Consider the following 20882-nt stretch of genomic DNA (forward strand, 5'->3'; position numbering starts at 1 on the left):
GCGTGTGTGAGGATGAGGGGGTTCTCAGAGGGTGATAGGAGTTTCAGAGCAGAGACAGCAGCTTCCCACAGGGACGTGGGCTCTGATGTGTGACGGCTCATTGACCAGAACCCATCACACTCGCTGGCTCTCACCACGCTCTTCCTCCCCCCCCAGATCTGTGTAATAGGCCACTGGGGCTCCTGTTAATTAACTGGGCCTTTTACCCTGTGTTTCCAACAACAAGGCCATTCCTTTGGGGTGGGGGGTGCAGTGCTCATCACTGGCTACTTAGCTTTAAATTAGGCTTTGAATCTTCCCCTGGCTCCCTTGGCTTGGATTTGAGGCATATTACACCATTAAGTTGCTAAACGGAGAGGAAATGAAGCTTTCAGGCTCATGAGGTTTTGGCAATAAAGATGGTGCTCTGATGTGGGTGACTAATGCCATCTCAGAGCTCAGCAGTGCCCCTGGCCCGTGGCATCTCCTGCTGCTGGGGCCATGGAGGTGTTTCTTGGTGAGGCTACAATTCTGGTCCAGCAAGACTGAGGTGACACTTGTGTTTAGCAGGATGACTTCGAGCTGCAGGTTTGTGGGGTTGTGCTGCCCTGTCTCCTGGGCTGTGATGGGGCTTTCTCCCTGCAGGACCTGTGGCATCCAGCATTTAGAAAGAGCGGGTGAGAAGCTCTCCCTCTTCAAGTCCTTCTATTTCTGCATCGTCACCTTTTCCACGGTGGGCTACGGAGATGTGACACCCAAGATCTGGCCTTCCCAGCTCCTCGTCGTCATCATGATCTGCGTCGCCCTGGTCGTGCTGCCGCTCCAGGTTAGACCTGTGTGGCTGAGGAGGGACAGGCAGGCAGAGCCTGCCCCGGGGCAGCCCTGCCGACGGGGACATCAGCTCTCTGCCTCCGCTTGCAGTTCGAGGAGCTCGTCTACCTGTGGATGGAGCGGCAGAAGTCGGGCGGCAACTACAGCCGGCACCGCGCCCAGACGGAGAAACACGTCGTGCTCTGCGTCAGCTCCCTCAAGATTGATCTCCTCATGGACTTCCTCAACGAGTTCTATGCCCACCCACGCCTGCAGGTGAGGACCAGGCGTGCTGTCCCACGGCGCTGGGCTCGCGGCCTCTCTGGGCTGGGGGCCCACCGACCCACGCCGGCCTCTCTCTTCCAGGATTACTACGTGGTGATCCTTTGCCCAACAGAGATGGACATCCAGGTGCGGCGGGTCCTGCAGATCCCTCTGTGGTCGCAGCGAGTGATCTACCTCCAGGGCTCTGCACTGAAGGACCAGGACCTCATGAGAGCCAAGTGAGCAGCCCTGCACACCCCCGGCGAGGCCGGTCCTGCCACGCTGTTGAGTTGCCTGCAGGTCCTGGCACCCCAGAGGAGGGTCCCCAGGGAGGTCACCCCAGATGTGCAATGAGGGTGTCCCTTCTCTGGGGGCTGGGAGGGGGCTGGCAGCGCCCTGGCTGGTACAGGCAGTGCCCAGCTTTGTGGGCCCATGCAGTTCATGGGGTCACTGCTGTCTCTTTGCAGGATGGACAATGGAGAAGCCTGTTTCATCCTCAGCAGCCGGAACGAGGTGGACCGGACTGCGGCGGTGAGCCCAGACAGGGGATGGCACAGTCTGAGACAGTTCATGTCCCAGGCAGTGGGGACTGGGGTGATGGGTGCATCTCACCTCTGCCCAGCACAGGAGGGTACTGGAAGGCAGCTGGGACAAGAGGACGGGGTTGAGTGCCATTGAGAGCCTCGGGGATGGCACAGGGATGGCACAGGGACATGCAGCAGTACAGTGGTGGCTGACCCCCTGTGGGCTCACCTTCCCTCTACTGTTCTGGTTTCCCATCAGTGCTGGGTTTTGGGGCACAGTTATCCCCCATTAGCAGCAGGAGCTGGAGGAGTCCTTGCTGTACTTCTCCAGGGTGGTGGGTGTTTTGCAGTTCATCAGGTATAGAAGCATCAAGGAGAATAAACCATCAGCCAAGTAGTTCTTGCTGCTCTTCTCCTTGGCCAGGACCACCAGACCATCCTGAGGGCCTGGGCTGTCAAAGACTTCGCTCCGAACTGTCCCCTCTATGTTCAGATCTTAAAGCCAGAAAACAAATTTCATGTCAAGTTTGCAGGTGAGTTGGAGGGGCTGTGCCCCAGCTGGTGATCAGCTGAAAGCCCTCCTGGATTGGCAGGAGGAGGAAACACCCTGTCCCCAACACCACCCCAAAATTACCACATCCCCAGGCACTGCCAGCCAGGGAAACCATCCGTCCCCCTCCCTGCTGTGACATTCCCTTCTGCCTTTCAGATCACGTTGTCTGTGAAGAGGAGTGCAAATACGCCATGCTGGCCCTGAACTGCGTCTGCCCTGCCACCTCCACCCTCATCACGCTGCTGGTGCACACCTCCCGTGGCCAGTGAGTGCTGCCCCTGCCCTCCCCTTCCCACCCCTCCCCTTCTCTCCCCACCCCTGGCCTCCCCTGCTCCTGCCTGAGCATGGAGGGATGGCAGCACCGAGGTCTCCGAGCCCAAGGGGATGAGATGGGGGTCTGGGGTGTGTTTGGGGTAGCACAGTGGGGTCTGGGACCCCCATCCAGGTCAGGAGCAAAAGCCATATTGTAGGAGAACCATCCCAGTGCAGATGTGCTGGGCAATGCCACCTTTCCAGAGACTGGGAAAAAAAATATCTTTATGCTGGCACAGTCCCACTGGCAGGAAGGTGAATTCACAGCCTGAGCATACCCAGACCCTGCAGGCTTTTTGGTGGGTGTATGTCCAGCATGGCTGAAAGGAACTCTGCCAGCCTGGTAGAACAGTGGTGTGCATGTCCTGCGCTCCTTGGCCAGTCAGAAATGTCTGAATTTTGGGTAAAGTGCCATCAAAACAGTTATGAAACATCCTTGCCAGATGACTCTCACCCCATGCTCGGAGCTGTTTGCCAACACGGGCTCTGAACCCTCCCTCTGCACTCTGCAGGGGCCCTCGTTAAATAAAAAGGCACTTAAAACCCGAGATGGAAACGAGCTTGTCCTCAGCAAACGCCGACAGCTCGTGGTGGTGTGTTGCTGTCATCTCACCTCTGTCATCTCACCGCTGTCATCTCACCGCTGTTGGGCTTGGTGGCAGCTTCAGAGATTATTAGTGCTCCTTTCCTGTGGCTCTGCCCCAGGATCTGGCTGCTGTGCCAGGGGTGTCCTGCCCTGACCGGTGTGCCGGGGTCTGTGCCAACACCGGGATGTCCTGACCTGGCACCGTGGGTTGTCCCATCCCAGCACCAAGGGATCCATCCCAGCACTGCTGCTGTCGTTGCAGGGAGGGCCAGGAGTCCCCGGAGCAGTGGCAGCGGATGTACGGGCGCTGCTCGGGCAATGAGGTCTATCACATCCGCATGGGAGACAGCAAGTTCTTCATGGAGTACGAGGGGAAGAGCTTCACCTACGCCGCCTTCCACGCGCACAAGAAGTGAGAACGGGGGGGCAACGGGCAGGGGTGGGCAGGAGATACCTGCCAGTCTGCATCCCTGGGGGTCAGGAGGGCGCTGCGGGGTCCCTTGTGCAGGGACAAAGCCCCGGAGGGGGTTTCTCTCCAGCTGCGAATTCCCACCTCGTGCTCCCGGCGCAGGTACGGCGTGTGCCTGATCGGCATCCGGAGGGAGGAGAACAAGAGCATCCTGCTGAACCCCGGCCCCCGGCACATCATGGCAGCGTCCGACACCTGCTTCTACATCAACATCACCAAGGAGGAGAACTCTGCCTTCATCTTCAAGCAGGAGGAGAAGCAGAAGAAGAAGGGCTTTGCAGGGAGGGGCAGCTACGACGGCCCGTCCCGCCTGCCCGTGCACAGCATCATCGCCAGCATGGGTGAGCTGGGGGCTCGTGGGCAGGGGGGAGCAGGAGCCTGCACACACCTCTCCATTGCCCTCCTCAAGTTTGGGTTCGTTTCCTTTCCCAGGTTTGGTTTGGTTTTGCTTCTTGCACGCTCCTTGCCCTCTCCCCCACCAGTGCCAAAAAGCCCTTTGCACCCCCCGTCCCGGTCACCTCACCAGTACAGCACAAACATCTCCTGGCACCCTGGGTGCCCTCAGCGAGCTCAGAGATCATTATTAAACCTCACAATGTCTGTTATCATTAAGGGTGTTTGCATAAACCCCCCCAAGCCTGGATTTAGCCCCCAATTATTTCCAGGCCTGGAGGAAGAAATGCCGCTGGCCACGTCCTAAATCACGTTTATGATTCCCCACGCCAGGAAAGTGCCGTTTGCTCTGCGGCGAGCGGTGCGTTTGTGCAGCTGAGGAATACCATGAGTCATTACTTCCTGCTTGTATCTGGGGAGAGCGGGTTTTGGGGAGGCTGCGCCACACGAGCACATTATATTCCAGGCAAATAATTTATGTGTTTGTACTCCTGAGCAGCAATTTGCATAGATTATCCCCCAGCAAGGCGCAGAGAGCTCTGCTGAGCACTTTTGTCACTGTTCCCGTCAAACACGGCTCCTTCACAGAGGGACCTTTGGCAAAGGGTGAAGGAAGGGGCAGAAGTGATGGGAGTGCCAGCAGGGCAGTGGTGTCTGGCAAGGCCAGTGCCTGGGCTCTGCTTAGTGGGATGCTCCATCAGTGAGTTGGATTTTTGGAAGCTACTGGAGGACGGGATGAGGAAGTCTCTCTTGTCCCCGATGGGATATTAGGAAAAATTTCTTCACAGTGGAAGAAATATTAGGAAAAATTTCTTCAAGCATTGGGACAGGCTGCCCAGGGCAGTGGTGGAGTCACCATCCCTGGAGGGTTTTAAATGATGTGTAGTTGTGGCACTTGGGGCCGCGGTTTAGTGGTGGCCTTGGCAGTGCTGGGGAAATGGTTGGAATCAGTGAACTTAGAGGACTTTTCCAGCCTTAACAATTCTGTGTTTGTAAGACCTGGAGCTGATCAGGTGGATGAGGGAATTGCTGCCTGCCTCCCTCTCCCTGGGGGCTTGAGGACCACCAGGGTGACAAGGTGTCCATGGGGAGGGCAGTGTCCCAGTGAGGGGCAGACATGATTCCTAAATTGGCTGTTCCCAACCTGGTTGGTGCCTCCCAGAGCCTACAGGGAGCTGCAGGCAGGGGTTAGGCTGGAGGGTTTTCATCTCACAGATATATCACAATGATAAAAACCATCACAGAGCCAGGTTTTGCTGTTCAGTGAGCAGCAGGTGGGCAAACGTTTTAGCTGGCAACAGAGACAGGGACAGTCCCTGGGCCCGCTGAGCTGTGCCCCCGGGGAGATGCTCCACACACCAGTGCCCAGGTGGAGGTCACTGGTGGGGGCTTTCCCTGCACTCCCCACGCCTGTGGATGGCTGAGCATCACTTGGGCTGTCCCTCATCCCTGTGCAGGGCTCCAGGGTGCTTCCTCAGGTCTCTGCACCTCCTTAGAGTGTTTGCTGTGCTTCCCTCCCCGCCACGTCCAGGTACAGTGGCCATGGACCTGCAGAACACGGAATGTCGCCCTGCCAACAGCAGCAAACTGGCTCTGCCGGCCGAGAACGGCTCTGGGAACCGCCGGCCCAGCATCGCCCCCGTCCTGGAGCTGGCAGACACCTCGTCCCTGCTGCCCTGCGACCTGCTCAGCGACCAGTCCGAGGACGAGATGACACAGTCGGACGAGGAGGGGTCGGCAGTTGTGGAGTGAGTCCCTCTCTGTTCCTTGAACCCTTCCTTGGCTGGTTCATTCTGGTTGGATCCTCTTTGTTCTGGTTGGATCCAATTCATTCTGGTTGGATCCAATTCATTCTGGGTGGATCCTCTTTGTCCTAGTGGGATCCAGTTCTCTCTGGTTCATTCCAGTTTCAGAAAGACTGGGACCGTGGTACTCTCAGTGGTGCCCGAGGGATGCTCAGGCTCAGCCCCTCTCAGTTTTAACATGACCACATGAACAGCTGTGCCATGGACAGTCCCCATGGCCATGAGCCTTTTGGGCTGCTTTGGAGAATTCTCTGGGAATCAGCAGAGTTGCCCCAAGGCAGATGCTGCTGGGGATGGGCAGGTTGTTCCGTCACTCCTCTCACCTCCTCCACTCACCAGTGATGTGAAGAGGGTCCTGTTCTCCATTGCACATAAATAAAAACCACAGAATAGATATTCACCACAGCTTTTAAGGTGTTTGTTAGTTTGTGACAGCCAGGGAAGGACTTACCTTACTGCTTTCCTGTCTGGACGGTGTCACAGCCGTGAGGGGAGTTCCTGAATATCCAGGAACCCTCACAAACTGGTATGGAATTCACGTCCACTTTTAGCTGCTCTTTAAATGAAAATTTCTGCCTTTGATTCCATCAAAAGTACAAATGCTGATTTTTTTAAAATACCTGTTCACCAAAGCAAACTCTACAAATGGACCATGAAGTTTTTTGCTTCTTTATTTGGCTCAGCACTGTCCTCTCCTGGCCCTCACTGCCCTGTCTCCCTCCAGTGGTCCTGTCTGCTACCTTCTCTACCTGTGCTGGGAACATGGAATGTGGGGCTTTAGCCCTGCATCTTTACAATCTCATGGCTCTTTGCATAGCAAAAAACATTCCTAAATATTTGTATATTTGGGAAAATTTCCAGCTACTGCAGGAGACTTTTGCAGAGCATTTGCCACCGATGTGCTTGAGTCCTGTGCTGCTGCTGTTAAATGTTTTTTTTCCCAGCATCTGAGTTTTGGATATATGGACACTCTCCCTGTGCCCTCACACTGCTGGGTTTTCTCTCTGCTGCAGGTATGTGAAGGGTTACCCCCCAAACTCCCCCTACATTGGGAGCTCCCCAACTCTGTGCCACCTTTTGCCTGAGAAAGCTCCGTTCTGCTGCCTGAGGCTGGACAAGGTACGATGGGGCTGTGGGGGCTGCCTGGGGGCTGCAGCCCCCCCAGAGCCACCTGCTGAGTCCCCCCCGCTGCCTCCCACCCCACAGGGCTGCAAGCACAACAGCTTTGAGGATGCCAAAGCCTACGGGTTCAAGAACAAACTGATCATCGTTTCGGCAGAGACGGCGGGGAACGGGCTGTACAACTTCATCGTGCCCCTCCGGGCCTACTATCGGTCCCGCAAAGAGCTGAACCCCATCGTGCTGCTGCTGGACAACAAGCAAGTACTTTTCCACGGATGTTTTCCATCGCACTGAGCCCTCCCTGTGTTCTTGTGGGCGTCTCATGCTGTGGGGTGGGAGCGTGGGGCAACGGCGGTGCCGCCCTCGGGTGTCTCGGCTGATGTTGGCCCTGGGTTTTGTGTCTGTCTTTGCCCCACGGGCTTGCTGAACCGCCTTGCTCTCTGTCGCTCTCCCTCCAGGCCTGAGCACCACTTTCTGGAAGCCATTTGTTGTTTCCCCATGGTTTACTACATGGAGGGCACCATCGACAAGTAGGTGTTTCCGTGCGTGGCTGTCGTGACTTACGGTGCTGCCTGAATGCGTTGGATTTATCCCAGCCCAGACTTTTGGGTCACCCCATGAGAAGCCCCAGGGTTGGCACCGGTAGAGCTGAGCCTACCCTTGGCTTCTCGGGGTGCCAGCCCCTCCCTGGTAGATGGAAGCAGGTGAAGAGCTGGTGGTGGGGAGCAGGCTGGGCTGGCTGGAGCGCTGCGTGCCGCAGCGTGCTGCTTCCCTGTGTCCTTCCCAAGGGCTCACCCTGCGCTCTTCTCTTTGGGAACTGCCCAGCCTGGACAGCTTGCTGCAGTGCGGCATCATCTACGCCGACAACTTGGTGGTGGTGGACAAGGAGAGCACCATGAGCGCCGAGGAGGACTACATGGCAGATGCAAAGACCATTGTCAATGTCCAGACCATGTTCAGGTGAGGGATGACCACTGACCACTGCTGGGGACAAGGCCAGGAAGGGTGTTGGTGACCAGGGAGGTGGCTGTGGGCAGTGGGACACATCTGTGGTTGAGGAAACAGCTCCTAATCAGCTATTTCTGTCCTCAGACAGGCACAGGGGTGGTTTTGGTCCTCCTCAGGCTATAACTGCAGAGAATGATCTCACCTCTGAGTGAGCTGAAGGACAACAGGTCTCTTTCCATTGCAGGCTCTTCCCCAGCCTCAGCATTATCACGGAGCTGACCCACCCCTCCAACATGAGGTTCATGCAGTTCAGAGCAAAGGACAGCTACTCTCTTGCCCTTTCCAAACTAGAAAAGGTAAGAGAAGGTTGTCCCCTGCACGGGGGCCTGGGAAGTCACTGCTGGCAGTGACTGCATTTGAGCTCCCTGAAGTCCTGTGCTCTTGCCACATCCAGAAAACCCAGTCCTGTCTCCCACATTTCCATGGAGAAAAAAACCTCTTTCCCTCAGTGCAAGGCTGCTGCCCTGGTTCCCTCCTGTCACACCCACCAGAAACACTACACTGGTGTCCTCCCCATTTCCATGAGCCCTCTAGTTTCTGTGCAACCCGTGCTCTCATCTCTCCTTCCTCTTCCAGAGAGAGAGAGAGAACGGCTCCAACCTGGCCTTCATGTTCCGGCTGCCCTTCGCAGCCGGGAGGGTCTTCAGCATCAGCATGTTGGACACGCTGCTCTACCAGGTGAGAGCCAGGTGGGCTCTGGGTGATGCACCCCTGCAGCTCTGGCCACCCCTTTCCACCTCCCAATGAATAACTGAGCAAACCTTTTCCCTGGTTTCCCACCCAAATGTCTCCCCCAGTCGTTCGTGAAGGATTACATGATCACCATCACCCGGTTGCTGCTGGGCCTCGACACCACGCCAGGCTCTGGATACCTCTGTGCTGTAAGTGCCAAGTCCCTTTGGGTTGTAACCACAGGGCCAGGTCTTTGTGGATCTGGTGGGATCCATCACCCTGCACATGTGGGTGGGGGGTTCCCCTATTCTGGGGAGTCAGGGGGAGCAGCACTGCCAAGTCATTGTTCCCCTCCATTGTGGGGAACCTTGGCACTACCAAAAGCCTCAGAACTGCCAAGGACCACAGCCCCTGTTCTGAAGGCTGAGGTCAGAAGTTGCTCCTGGTCTTCTCGTGGAGTCCAGCTTGCCTTTGGGATTGTCATGGATGAGCTGGGGTGAAGCTCAGGAGCAGCCCGAGGTGCTCCTCAGTGTGTTCTCTGTGGTTCATGTTTGTCCCCTGTTGCTCAGATGAAGATCACCGAGGATGACCTGTGGATCCGGACGTACGGCCGCCTCTTCCAGAAGCTCTGCTCCTCCAGTGCGGAGATTCCCATCGGGATTTACAGGACAGAGTCCCACATGTTCGCCACCTCCGAGGTACGGGCGCGGTGGTGGCACATGCCAGGAAGGGGCTGCTGGTGGGATCCATGAGGCCCCTCAGACCTGGTTTCAGCAGTGGTGGGAGGACGAGGGGAGGGGAAACTCTGCCTTCCCTTCACGAGCAACCCCGTGGCTGTTTTGGGGGTGGTGTCCTGGATAAACTGGGTCGGTGTCAGTGCCCGTCTCTCCGGGCAGCGTGGGCAGGGAGGGATGTCCTTGGCAGAGCTCTGCCGTGCCACTGGGCATCCAGGGACCAGGGGAGCACAGCAGGGCTGTCCCTTTGCCAGGCTGACTCTGCTTTCCCTTCCTTCCCCCCCGTTGCAGCCCCACGACATCAGAGCACAGGTGAGTGCTGCTCGCGTCCCGCCGCGGGCACTCGGGTGCTGTGGGGCACTGCCCTGGTGCCAGTGCTGCCCTCTGGTCCCCCCAAACCAGGGGCTGATCCATGGGCGAGTGCTGTCCTAGCTCTGGCCACCGAGGGCCACCACGTGCCTTGTGCCAGCTGTCAGCCCCGGCACGGCACTGCCCGTCCCCATGGCAGGGCAACGCTGGCTGAGCCTCACTCAGCACTCTGGGAAAAGTCCTCAGTGCCCTGACATGTAATTAACTGGGATAAGGAGCAAGGAAGTGAGCCAGGATCCCTCTTAAACACTGTCATTTTGCAGCTTTGTAGGAAGCAGCGACAGGGAGCCGAAAGTTGACATTTAATTAAACGCAGCCCAACTCTTTGAGAGGCCTTGAAGGGCTTTATTAATAAATTCCTGCTCACCAGTGGGATTGCTGGGTCGGAGATGTGGCAGCATTGCTGCTGTAAGAGGGAAGACAGGCAGATGAGGGCATGGCTGTGTCTCAGGCAGATATCACAGAGGTAATTGTGGAGCACTCAACAGTGCTTATCCCAGAGAAGCTGTGGCTGCCCCACCCCTGGAAGTGTTCAAGTCCAGATTGGACGGGGCTTGAAGCAACCTGGTCTATGGAAGGTGTCCCTGCCCATGGCAGGGTGTGGAACTGGATGATCTTTAAGGTCTCTTCCAACCCAAACCATTCCATCGTTCTGTGAAATCTGCCAGCCAGGTAGTTTTTGCAGCACAGAGGTGAAGTGCCAGGAGAAGGGGGGGCTCAGAGGAAGGATCCCGTCCCACGGGGGGAAATCCCACCCCACCAGCCACAGGCCAAGCCATTCTTGGCTCCCCCACCCCCGTGACCTGCCGGGCTTCCAGTCACAGATCTCAATCAATGTTGAGGACTGCGAGGACACCAAGGACATCAAGGAGCACTGGGGGATCAAGACGAGCCACCACAGGAACTCGTGCTCCAGCGACCAGTCGGAGCATCCCCTGCTGCGGCGCAAGAGCATGCAGTGGGCCCGGCGGCTGAGCAGGAAGGGCAACAAGCACTCCAGCAAGACGGCCGAGTGGATCAGCCAGCAGCGCCTGAGCCTGTACCGGCGCTCCGAGCGCCAGGAGCTGTCCGAGCTCGTCAAGAACCGTATGAAGCACCTGGGCCTGCCCACCACCGGGTACGGTAAGTGCCGCCCGGCCGAGCTGCTCTGCGGTGCTGCGTCCCGTCCCGCCCGCGGGCTCCTCAGGTAACCCCCGAGCCGAGCCTAACCCGTGCCAAGCCTAACCCCAAGCTGAGCCTAACCCCAAGCTGAACCTAACCCCAAGCTGAGCCTAACCCCACGCCAAGCCTAACCCCATGCCAAGCCTAAACCTGAGCTTAACCCCGCACCAAGCCTGTCCCCGCAGGCGCTGCCGGGCCTGCTCCAAGCAGCGCCTCATTCCCCAGCTTGCTTGTGCTTGTGCGGCATTCCAGGCTGGGGTCCCGCCACGCAGACCCCCCTGCCCTGCCACCCCCCCACCTCTGGGCTCTGGGATGGCTCCAGGCAGGAGCTGGCAGTGGCAGTGGCACTCGCCCTCCTGCCCGCAGCAGGACCCGGTGCTCCCGCGCAGCCTCGGGGGGCGATGCCCCGCTTGCCCCCCACTTTCTGGTGGTTCAGGACACACCGGCCCCAGGTCAGCAAAGCCCCTGTGCTCGAGAGAGCCCCTGTAGTGCGGCAGGGAGAGGTGAAACCCCATCAGCTGGCGCAGACCCCGGTTGTTGTAGACACTTGAATCCGTCGTAAACTCTTCCGTGGAAAACCTTTCGGTAGCTGCAGGGCTGAGTTGCTTCATGGCGTGTGACACCGGTGTCTGGCTGTGACAGTGCTCAGGGTCCCTCTGTGCAGCTGCATTTCTCGTGAAGCTTCTGACCTGCCCGTCGGTGCTGCCGTCTGTGTCCCCCCGGACGACTCCCCACCCCTTGGTTATGACAAAGTCTGTAGCCCACAGCTCCCTTGGTTTGTTTGCTTTGGGTTTGGTTTTGGTTTTGGTCTTTTTTTTTTTTTTTTCCCTTTCTTTCTTTGAAGCCATCCTGTGCTGCTGCTTGTTTGCTCCATCCTCCAAGAGAGTCCGTCCACCCCGCGCCGGCCCCTGCCCACACTCAGGCTGGCACTGAGCCCCAGCTGGGTTTGGGACGTTTGGGGGGTGGGATCCCTCTTCTCCCATCTTGGCTTTAGGCACATGAAAGAGGAGGAGAGTATATAAAGTGCAGTGCAGGGGGAGTTTGGAGTGGAGGGCTGGCTGTGGGTGTCACCAGCCTTCCCAGGGAGGGAGGCAGGAGACCCAGCTTGAGGTGGGATGGAGGGAGCACAGGGAATGCCAGGCAGGGGCTTGCAGTGGTGTATCCCCCTCTCCTTTTTTCCCCTACATTCCTGGTCCCAGAAGTTTCTGCTGTAGTTTCAGGGGGGCTGCCTGGCCTTGGTGAGGCTTCCCAGGGGCCACCCCACCATCAGCCCCACTGGGGTTCTCAGGGCACATCCTGGGGTTAGATCAGAGTTGGCATCCTTGTCCTGGAAAATGTCAGTGGAAGCAAACTGGGGGATCTCTGGCAGGAGAAGAGGCAGTGGGGGGGTGCAGGACCCACATCCTGTCGGGGTGGGACAGGACCAGGGCACTGGGGCACCCTCAGCTCCCTGGCCCCTGTGGCACCTCTGCACCCAGCGGTGCTGGGGCTGTCTGTGTGTTGTCCCCACGTGTCACCGTCAGTGTCTGGCCACCCGTGGTGTTTTGGAAGCACACGTTGCTCTGCCTTCTGCCCCTCTCCTTTTTCTTTTGCTCATGTTATCGCTGCAGCGCAGGAGCTCGTCTCTGATATTGCCGAACCATGGCTTGCTGACCTCTCTCTCTCTCTCTGTTTATGTCTGTGCCTTTCCCTGTATGTTCTGTAGAGGATGTAGCAAATTTAACAGCCAGTGATGTGATGAATCGGGTAAACCTGGGATATTTGCAAGGTAATTCCCTTTCCCTGGGAGTCCCGCGTGACTCATGGCGTGCAGCGTACAACAAGATCATGCCAGCTAAGCCCAAACCTCACCCTTGCCAGTTTTCACCTTAGATCCCCGAGCTTTTCAGCACTAATTTGTTGGGTGGCATTGGAAATCAAAGGACTGGCCTGTAGTGGTGGTGCAAACTCAGGGCTTCGCTAAATCAGGGAGACAGAAACCTCAGGGACCCTTTTCTAGTTGAATTCCTACAGGGAAATCACAGCCCTCGCTGTCTCTAACAGAACCCTCCCCCCATGGCTCTGCAAGGTGGCTTTGGGCTGTGAAGCCAGTGGCAGTTTGAGGAGGGGACGAGCACAGCAGAGCTGCCTGCGCATGTCATGATGAGCTGCTGGAGCTCCTGCACCTTGGTGCATGTGGGTGAGCCCCAGGGGCAAGGCACCCCTTCAAAATCCCTTTGCACCCCTCGGTTTGCCCCCCTGGGCCCCTCTCCAGCATTGGCAGGCCCTGTTTTCTCACTGGGCTCAGCACGAGGTGCCACCGGTGCTGCAGCTGCTCTGGGCACCTCGTTGGGGTCTGCAGGAGCTGAGGGGTGTTTGCATTATTTTCATCTTTACACCACAGTGTGACGTGCCCTGGAGAGGCCCCTTTTTGCTGCAGCAGCCCTGAGCTTAGCAATAGTCTGACCCAGCTGCATTTTTGGCTTCACTGGGCCACGCTTAAGGTGAAACGTTGGCATTTTCCTGTAAAGTGTGTCCTTCATCAGAGAGGCAGCCCCAGCTGGGGCTCATGGAAGCCCCACTCCAGCAGAGTATATTGCCCTGGGCGCTGGGGTGATGGAGCAATATACTTGGTGTGCTCAGAGTGCCTGGCTTGGCTGCATGGGGGTCAGGAAAAGGTGCTTCCATGGAGCAGGGAAACCTGCCGCGAGCCAGGGCCCTCCCCACCTCCTGTCATGTCAAACCCCGTGTCTGCCGTGGGGTCCCAGGGTCTGTGTGCCCCCCTTGCCCCAGCATTGCCACCCCTGTCCCTGTCACGCTGTCAGGCTGGGCACTGGGATGGCCAAAGGTCCAGGGACCAGGGTCAGACACCCCGGCACAGGTTGGGGGTCCCACACAGCATCTCCCCGCCCAGCTACAGCACCTTCTGTGGCCTCAGAGGTGCCAGGGATGTGTCTGAGGAGCAAAACGAGGGTCTGGTGTCCCCCTGCAAGCACTGCTGCGTGTGGTACCTGCCTGAGGTGCCCCGGGGTTCATCTGGACACGTCCTGGCAAAGGCAGCTCAGGAGGAACCTGTTTGCACCCCTGTGCTGGGTGGCTGTGGAGGCTGGAGCTGCTGTGGCTCATCCCAGAGCTGGAGAAAAGCCCCACTTCAAAGGTTTCACCCCCGTGCTGGGGCTGAAGAGCAGCTGGGCCACCCCCCCGTGCCAGGGTGATGGGGCACCACTGGCACTGCTGTGGCAGGAGACTCTGGCTGTGCCCACCACGGGGCAGGGCAGCCTTTGACAGAGGGACCCCCCACCCCAGGCAGGGGCACAGCAGGGATGGGGTGGTGGGAGCAGCAGGACAGGGAGCCGGGAGCAGCCCCCCCAGCCCGAAGCTGATGCCGATCCCAGATCCTGGTCCTGCTGCCCCCAAACTGAGCTCCGTTTTCTGGGATCATCCAACACCAAGGCCTTTCCAAAAGAGGCATCCCAGTGACAAGCCTTGCAGTGAGCTGGTGTCCTGCCGTGCTCCTCACGCTGCCCCGGCGTCCATCTGTCCGTCCCCTCTCCATCCTGTCCATCCACACCCATCACCCCGTCTGGAAACCGTGTTCTCTGTCGCAGCTTCCCCCCCTCCTGGCCGCCCGCAGCCTCGCACCCCCATCCATTTCACCATGATCTTGTTCTTGGCTATTTCGGGAAGCGCAGGGGCCCCGCCTGGCATCGTGGATGTCCGTGGGTGCAGCTCTTGGTGGCCCCGAGCCCCCCCGGGAGGTCACTGTGGTTCAGAGCCGTCCCCAAATTGCATCAACGGCTCTGAAACTCCACGGGGGGCAGTTTCCCTTGGGCAGGGGAAAGAAGCAATCCTGTTGCTGGATTGATGCTAAATTGAGTAATTGAAGAAGGGAGAGAGGTGGGCAGAGTGTTTCTGTGGCCCCGGGGGGGTTTGGCTGCCCTGACGCAGTCTTGGACTTTTGCTGTACCTAACGCAGCAGGACTAACCTGTTCCCTCTTTTGCACTGAACCAAGGTAAGACATCTCACTTTATTCTGGGGGGGAGTGGGGGCTTTGAAGAGTGACATCTGTCCGTCTCCTGGGCCGTGCTGTGGCCGGGGAGAGGCTGGGGAGGTGTGAGGGAGGTGGCAGTGACGTTCTTGGTGCTCTCCCGCTGGCAATGCCATTGCCCACGGCTTTCCCAGTGAAGGGACCCCTTTGCTGGGGGAGCAAGGGCCAGGACAGTGTCTGTCAGCATGTCTGTTGGGGTGTCTGTCGGGGTGTCCCTCCCTCACCAGCCCTTTCCCCTCCTCTCACAGATGAGATGAACGACCACCAGAACACCCTGTCCTACGTCCTGATCAACCCTCCCCCGGACACGCGGCTGGAGCTCAACGACATCGTGTAGGTGTTGCCCCCACCCACCTGTGGGCTCCCTGTGCCCCCAGACTAACCACAGTGCCCTGGGGTAACCCCCACTGCGTTGCTTTCCATGATTTCTCATAAATACCTGCAGGTTTTGGCTCCTTCCCAGGCCGTTCCCCCTCCCAGTGTTCCAGTGCCCAAACCACTCCAGCCCCAGCAATGTGGAGCTTTTCCTTTGGCTTTTGCCACCGTGCAGCTCCAGGAGGAGCACCTCCTGATTATTTATTGTGTTGCTTTATGGCATTTATTTTAACAGCTATTACTATTTAACACCTATTATTTTAACAGCTGCTGTGCTCTGCAAGCAGCAGCTCCCAGCACGGCACCGTGGGGCACATCCCGGCCTCAGGGCTGGGCCAGACCCCAATTCCGGGGCCACACAGCTCCCTCCTGGTCCTGGGGAGCTGGGGGGTCCCAGAGGTGTAACCAAGCTGTGCCCTGCAGGTACCTGATCCGCTCCGACCCGCTGGCCCACGTGGCCAACGACGGCCACAGCCGCAAGAGCAGCTGCAGCAACAAGCTGGGCTCCAGCAACCCCGAAACGCGCGACGAGACCCAGCTGTGAGTGGCCCCCCCGCGCCCAGAGCCCCTGCCAGGGCCGCAGGGCTCCGGGACAGGCGGCGGAGAAGAGGACGGGGCAGCCGGGGGGGCCGGAGGAAGGCCATGCCCAGCCTGGCTCTGCGCCGTGGGAGGGACGCCCGGAGCCCCGGCAGGGGCGGGACAGCCGGACAGACCCACGGCTGGACAGAGCCACGGCCGGACAGACCCACGGCTGGACAGAGCCACAGCCGGACAGACCCATGGCCGGACAGACCCATGGCCGGACAGACCCCAGCTGGCGGCAGCGCCCCGTGGATTTTAACTTTTTATACCGATACCGCAACTAGTGAGCGAGTCGGCGCGGGGGCCGGGGGGACGTGGCCGAGCCCGGTGCCCCCGCGGAGCAGGGCTGGGTTTGGTGTCGCCCCACAAGGGGCACGTTGGGTGGGGCTGGTCAATGCGAGAGCAAAGCTGCGCCGAAACCCTCCTCCTCCTTCACCAGGTGTCCCCCCGGGTCCCCAAAGTTGTGCTCTTTCACCCAGCTCGTGTTCGTTGCCCTCCACTGGGTTTCTGTGCCGGGTGTCCGCGCGAGGAGCGCTCAGAGCTGTGCTGGGAAGGACCCAGGGGTGCCGTGGGATGGATGGGATGGGGCAGTGCAGCCCCCACCGGTGCCATGGCAGGGGCTGCTCTGCCTCCAGCACTTTGTGTCATCTCACAAACCAGAACACGCCGAGCCCGGGTGCCCAAAGCCGTGCCATCCCCACGGCAGTGCCTCCTGGCACACGTGCCCAGCCTGAGCCCTGGCTACGGGCACGGTGCCCCTGGGTTTGTGTCCCCTGTTGCTGCTGCCGGGGGGGATTTGGGGATCCTTGTCCTGGGGGTGGGATGGGGCAGAGTGCCCAGGCCCACACATCACTGGCTGTGGTGGTTTGATGTCTCAGCTCAGCCCTTTCCCCTCCATCCAGGAGCAGTTTGGGCTCCAACCCTCCCGTTTGTCCCGGTCATGGCTTTTTGTCCTTCCCCTCCCTGAAGTCACAGATCAATAACACCACTAAGGCAGCAGGTTCTGCCTGTCCCCCCACCCACCCACCAGGACCCCCCAGCAGCTCCAGCCATCCCTGTTTGGCTTTATCCCCCCATCCCCCTGGCTTTGCCTGCAGCAGAGGTGCATGAACGTCCAGCATCACCCACCCGTGGGGACCCGGTGGCAGCGGAGGCACCAGATGTGTTTTCCATCTATTTTTGCACATGTGGAAAGGGTTTATTTGCCTGCCAAGCAACTGACCGAGGCAGGGTTAACTTTATATACTTTTGTGTTCATATCTTCAAACTCCAACGTGGTTTTTTTTTTGTTTGTTTGTTTTTAACAAGAAGCCTGGAAAGCACAACATGGCCGTGAAATCCCATCAGCATCCAACTGAACGGTTTGTTGCCATTAACATCCACTGTTTGCTCCCCAGGACACCCCAACTAAATGTTTACAGGAAAAAAAAAAAAACAAAACAAAAGAAGCCAAAACCTGCTTAAAATGACAGTTTTTAACAGTTGGGGGGAGATGCCCTGGGGCAGCCCCAGCCCACAGGGATGTGCTGCCCGTCCTGCCCAGAGTAGGACCTGTGCCGAGGTAGGACCTTGAGAAGGTGTTGAGAGAGACCTGCTGTGCCTGGATGGGGGTTTTGGGGTCCGTATTTTTATTATTTATTGTTGTTTTTTCCTGAAGTGCTGGTCAGGAGGCCCTGGGTGATGGCACATCCCGGGCTTGGAGAGGCACCACAGGGAAAAGCAGAGTCCAATGTTCCCACTCCACTGAGCTCTGGGCACAAACAGAACTGTCTCTAATGTTTTTTTGGGGGGGTTGTTTTATTGCCTATTTTTTGCCCTTTTTTTTCAATTATTAATTTTGTATCTATTTGGTTAGGGCAGATTCCTGTTTTATTTATTTCTGCTCGTAACTTCCCGTGCCAAATCTGTCCCTTCAAATGGAAAAAAAAGTTGTAAGGTTAAAAGTGGGAGGGGTTGAAGTACTAAAACACATGCTGGCTCTGTGTTAATTTAAAGCCTCAAGATGCTCAGATCACCCCAAAAATGCCTCGTTGAGCATTTATATATTGAATTGCCTACATTTGAGACAGAGCATTTTCCAAACCCCACTTTTTCAAGGGACAGTGGAACAAAGCAGGGTTACAGGTTTAAAAAGAAGCCCAAATCCCAAATAAAATAACAGATGTGATTATCTGCAGGCGTTTACTCAGAATATACGATTTTTAGGTGGGTATTTTTGTTTGACTGGCTGCTCTGGGGCAGGACAGGGTGAGCACAGTGTTGGTGGGTGTGGAGAAGCAAACAGAACTCCTCAGCTAAACCCTCTCATTTCAAGACACTTAAATTCCTTAAAAAAACCCTTAAATTACTTTAAATTTCACTCCCCAGCCCCAAGCAGCCAGGTCAGCCATGTGGCCCAGTCCCTGTTCCAGAGGCTCCATTGAGTGTTGGGTCCCTCTCCTCCCTCACCAGGCACACGAGGTCCTTCCTGACCCTTAATCCCTGGAAATAATCAACCTCAGAGGAAGCCACAAACCTAAAGGACTAAAGGCTCTCCATGGTTTGTGATCCTCCCCAAACACCCTCAATATTCCCATATTTTGAGGATGGCCAGTGTATAAACCCCTGGATTCCAGGCGGGCTCTCCCCGTTCCGCAGGGTCGTTCTTCCCACGGTGTAAAATTCCAGCCCAGCTCCTCCTGGGATGGAGGAACAACCCCCTGTAGATATTCACCCACGGGCAAGGCAAGTCTGAGAACCGAGGGTTCTTTTTTTTTTTTCCTAGTTCTTTAGCCTCAGTTACAATACTAATGTAAAAAACAGAAGTATTTTATTTTTTTAATGGAGCAGCGACAGGAGTCGTTTCTGTCTGGGACAGGAGTACAAGGACCTTCCGTGGATGGTTGTTGCTTCCAACCACTTGGAAAAAACCTGATTTTTGGAAGGCCATAGTTGTGCTCCAGTGCAGAGGCAGGACAGGCCCTGGGGAGCTGCAGAAACGAGGACAGCTGGGATCTTTTGGGGTTTTCCAGCAGCATGTTACGTGTCCACTAACGCCCGATACGCTCAACATGGACTAAATCCATATATCCTGCATTAAATATTACAGGTATATTTATTTCCTGTTATACCCCTTTTTATTTAATCTCTCTAGAACATGATGTTTGTATTCCAAGGTCGGCTCCTGCATGGAATTTTTTAGCAGCAACGAGCAGGTGAAACTCCCGTCTTTCCTCTCGGAGACCGAATTTTGGGAGCTGTTCCGGGACGCAGCCAAGGGGAGAGGGTTTTGTACAATTATTGTGAAGATGCTTCACATTTCTGTAAAGATAAATGAAAATAAAAGAGCTGCATGCAGCAACAGGACAGACTGCTGTTGGATTTTTTTGTTCTTTTTTTTTTCTTTTTTTCTTGGGAGCAAACAACAGTTTTAAAATCCAGGGCAAAACCGTGGCTTTAAATGAGCCTCAAATCAGCTCCTCCAAGCCTGGAACGCACCAAAACTTTATTTTTTTAGCCTCAGCTTTTAAAGCTCTTCGTGCCTGAATGCACAAAGGGCATCTTAGATTGCTCAGTGTGGTACAGCAGCAGTTAAACATAATTTAATTCATTTATTTAATTCTGATTTTCTGTGATTTAATAAATGAATTAAATTTTGTGGGTATTTAACTAAGGTTTTTTTTTTTTACTGATGTTGTTCTTCTACCTCCCAACACTCAGAAATTTTTCACTGACTCCACAGTTTCCATTATTTCCAGAAAAAAATAAAACAACACATTTTTAGAACATGCTCCACCCCTACCCAGAGATTTTAACCTGGAGATCAAATGCAGATAAGCAGAGAGTGGTTTTATTAAACATTTTAAGCAAATACTGCAAAAATCTATTTATTTAAAATCACACAGAAGGGCACAAACAATACCCCTTAACCAGGGAAGAGAATTCTGGGATTAACAGATGAGTGAGAAAGCTGGAAGTGAATCTACCCAAGGCAAGCAGGGAGAAATCCCTGTTAAATGACTTTTTAATTATCAGCTTTAAACAGGACACACCTGGACATGGAGAACAAAATTCCTCTCAGTTTTCCAGGACAATTATTGCACCCAAAATCAGGTAATTTTAACACCACAGACAGCAGCTCTTGCTGCATAAAACCCCATTCCAGGCTGCAGAACAGGATTTAATATAATGTACAAAGGGCCTTCTGAGCTTCTCAGCAGTGGGTTCTTCGTCTTGCTGCATCTTTTCCTCTTGCTTCGCCTTCCACAGCAACAGACTCAGTAAAAGAAGAGGAAACAACACTGGAAAATGAAAAAAAAAATCCATTTAAAACTCTGCCCCAACTGGGAAAAAAATTAAGCTTCTAACACTGGAAACTTCTTGTGTAAGAGAAAAATATTACTAAAATTACATTAGTAAAATATTATTAAAATTACATTAAAAATCGTGGTGCTGATGGGGCTGGGAAATAAAAAGGAAAGCAAATCAGGGAAGGATTTTTATTTTTTTTTTATTTTGCTGTAAATTTGGGTTTTTCGAGTTATTCCCTGGAAGACAAAGAGCAGGAAGAAATGGGGATTTTCTCTGCCAAGGTTTCCACATGAAGCCAAGGTAATTCTGGGAGATTTGGTTGCTTCAACCCCTTCTTCCCAGTGCCTCATTTGAACAGGAACAAATGCTGTATATTGAATTTTTAATCATCCCTTTTAATCAGTTTAAGACACTTCCCCAGAGGTTTTTGTTGGTTTTTTTTTTTTCTCCCCCTCCTAAAATAAATATGTTCTTTCTGAACGAGTTCAGAGGGATGGAGCAAAAAACTCTTGACAGGATTTCAAGACCAAGATGAAAGTAAATTTATATTTGGCACAGATAAGGAAATAAATTCAGCCTGTAATTTTTACAACAGGAATGTGCCCATGGTGAGCACTCAGAGGGAAGGAAAGGGCATAAAATGAATCTTTCCATTTCTGGAATTTATCTTTGTGCCATCCAGGCTGTGTTTTACGTAATTCAATTATATTTAATATCATTTCAGGGACTGAATTGTATTTCTGTCACTTATTCTCTCCAAATATCGAGGAACTCTCTGTCTAGGGACAAGAACAGCTGATTGTGAGATTTGGGATCATTTATGAACTGGAAAAAAAAAAATCAAAC

The 20882-nt window shown here is 55.4% G+C and overlaps 1 protein-coding gene across 9 annotated transcripts in view; it reads left to right on the plus strand.

Moving 5' to 3' along the window:
* The window catches only part of KCNT1 (potassium sodium-activated channel subfamily T member 1), a 67700-nt gene extending 48609 nt beyond the window's left edge, over nucleotides 1-19091 (plus strand). For 4 of the 9 annotated variants that reach the window (XM_051808086.1, XM_051808080.1, XM_051808084.1 and 1 more), the window contains 22 exons: nucleotides 625-805; nucleotides 901-1065; nucleotides 1156-1292; nucleotides 1521-1584; nucleotides 2002-2110; nucleotides 2287-2395; nucleotides 3291-3440; nucleotides 3600-3838; nucleotides 5422-5638; nucleotides 6709-6814; nucleotides 6902-7074; nucleotides 7276-7347; nucleotides 7643-7777; nucleotides 8010-8121; nucleotides 8402-8503; nucleotides 8623-8706; nucleotides 9067-9195; nucleotides 9523-9543; nucleotides 10419-10722; nucleotides 12467-12529; nucleotides 15038-15122; nucleotides 15588-19091. In XM_051808086.1, coding sequence (XP_051664046.1) covers nucleotides 625-805; nucleotides 901-1065; nucleotides 1156-1292; nucleotides 1521-1584; nucleotides 2002-2110; nucleotides 2287-2395; nucleotides 3291-3440; nucleotides 3600-3838; nucleotides 5422-5638; nucleotides 6709-6814; nucleotides 6902-7074; nucleotides 7276-7347; nucleotides 7643-7777; nucleotides 8010-8121; nucleotides 8402-8503; nucleotides 8623-8706; nucleotides 9067-9195; nucleotides 9523-9543; nucleotides 10419-10722; nucleotides 12467-12529; nucleotides 15038-15122; nucleotides 15588-15708 — 2878 coding nt within the window. In that variant the 3' untranslated portion in view covers nucleotides 15709-19091. The remainder of the gene's footprint in view (nucleotides 1-624; nucleotides 806-900; nucleotides 1066-1155; nucleotides 1293-1520; nucleotides 1585-2001; nucleotides 2111-2286; nucleotides 2396-3290; nucleotides 3441-3599; nucleotides 3839-5421; nucleotides 5639-6708; nucleotides 6815-6901; nucleotides 7075-7275; nucleotides 7348-7642; nucleotides 7778-8009; nucleotides 8122-8401; nucleotides 8504-8622; nucleotides 8707-9066; nucleotides 9196-9522; nucleotides 9544-10418; nucleotides 10723-12466; nucleotides 12530-15037; nucleotides 15123-15587) is intronic. The other 5 variants (XM_051808089.1, XM_051808085.1, XM_051808081.1 and 2 more) reach the window with 4 other exon arrangements.
* Nucleotides 19092-20882: the final 1791 nt, after the last annotated feature.

This window comes from Manacus candei, unplaced genomic scaffold, assembly GCF_025592945.1.
Source record: "Manacus candei isolate 608988 ecotype Guabito, Panama unplaced genomic scaffold, ASM2559294v1 h1tg000071l, whole genome shotgun sequence".
NCBI classification, from domain to species: Eukaryota; Metazoa; Chordata; class Aves; order Passeriformes; family Pipridae; genus Manacus; species Manacus candei.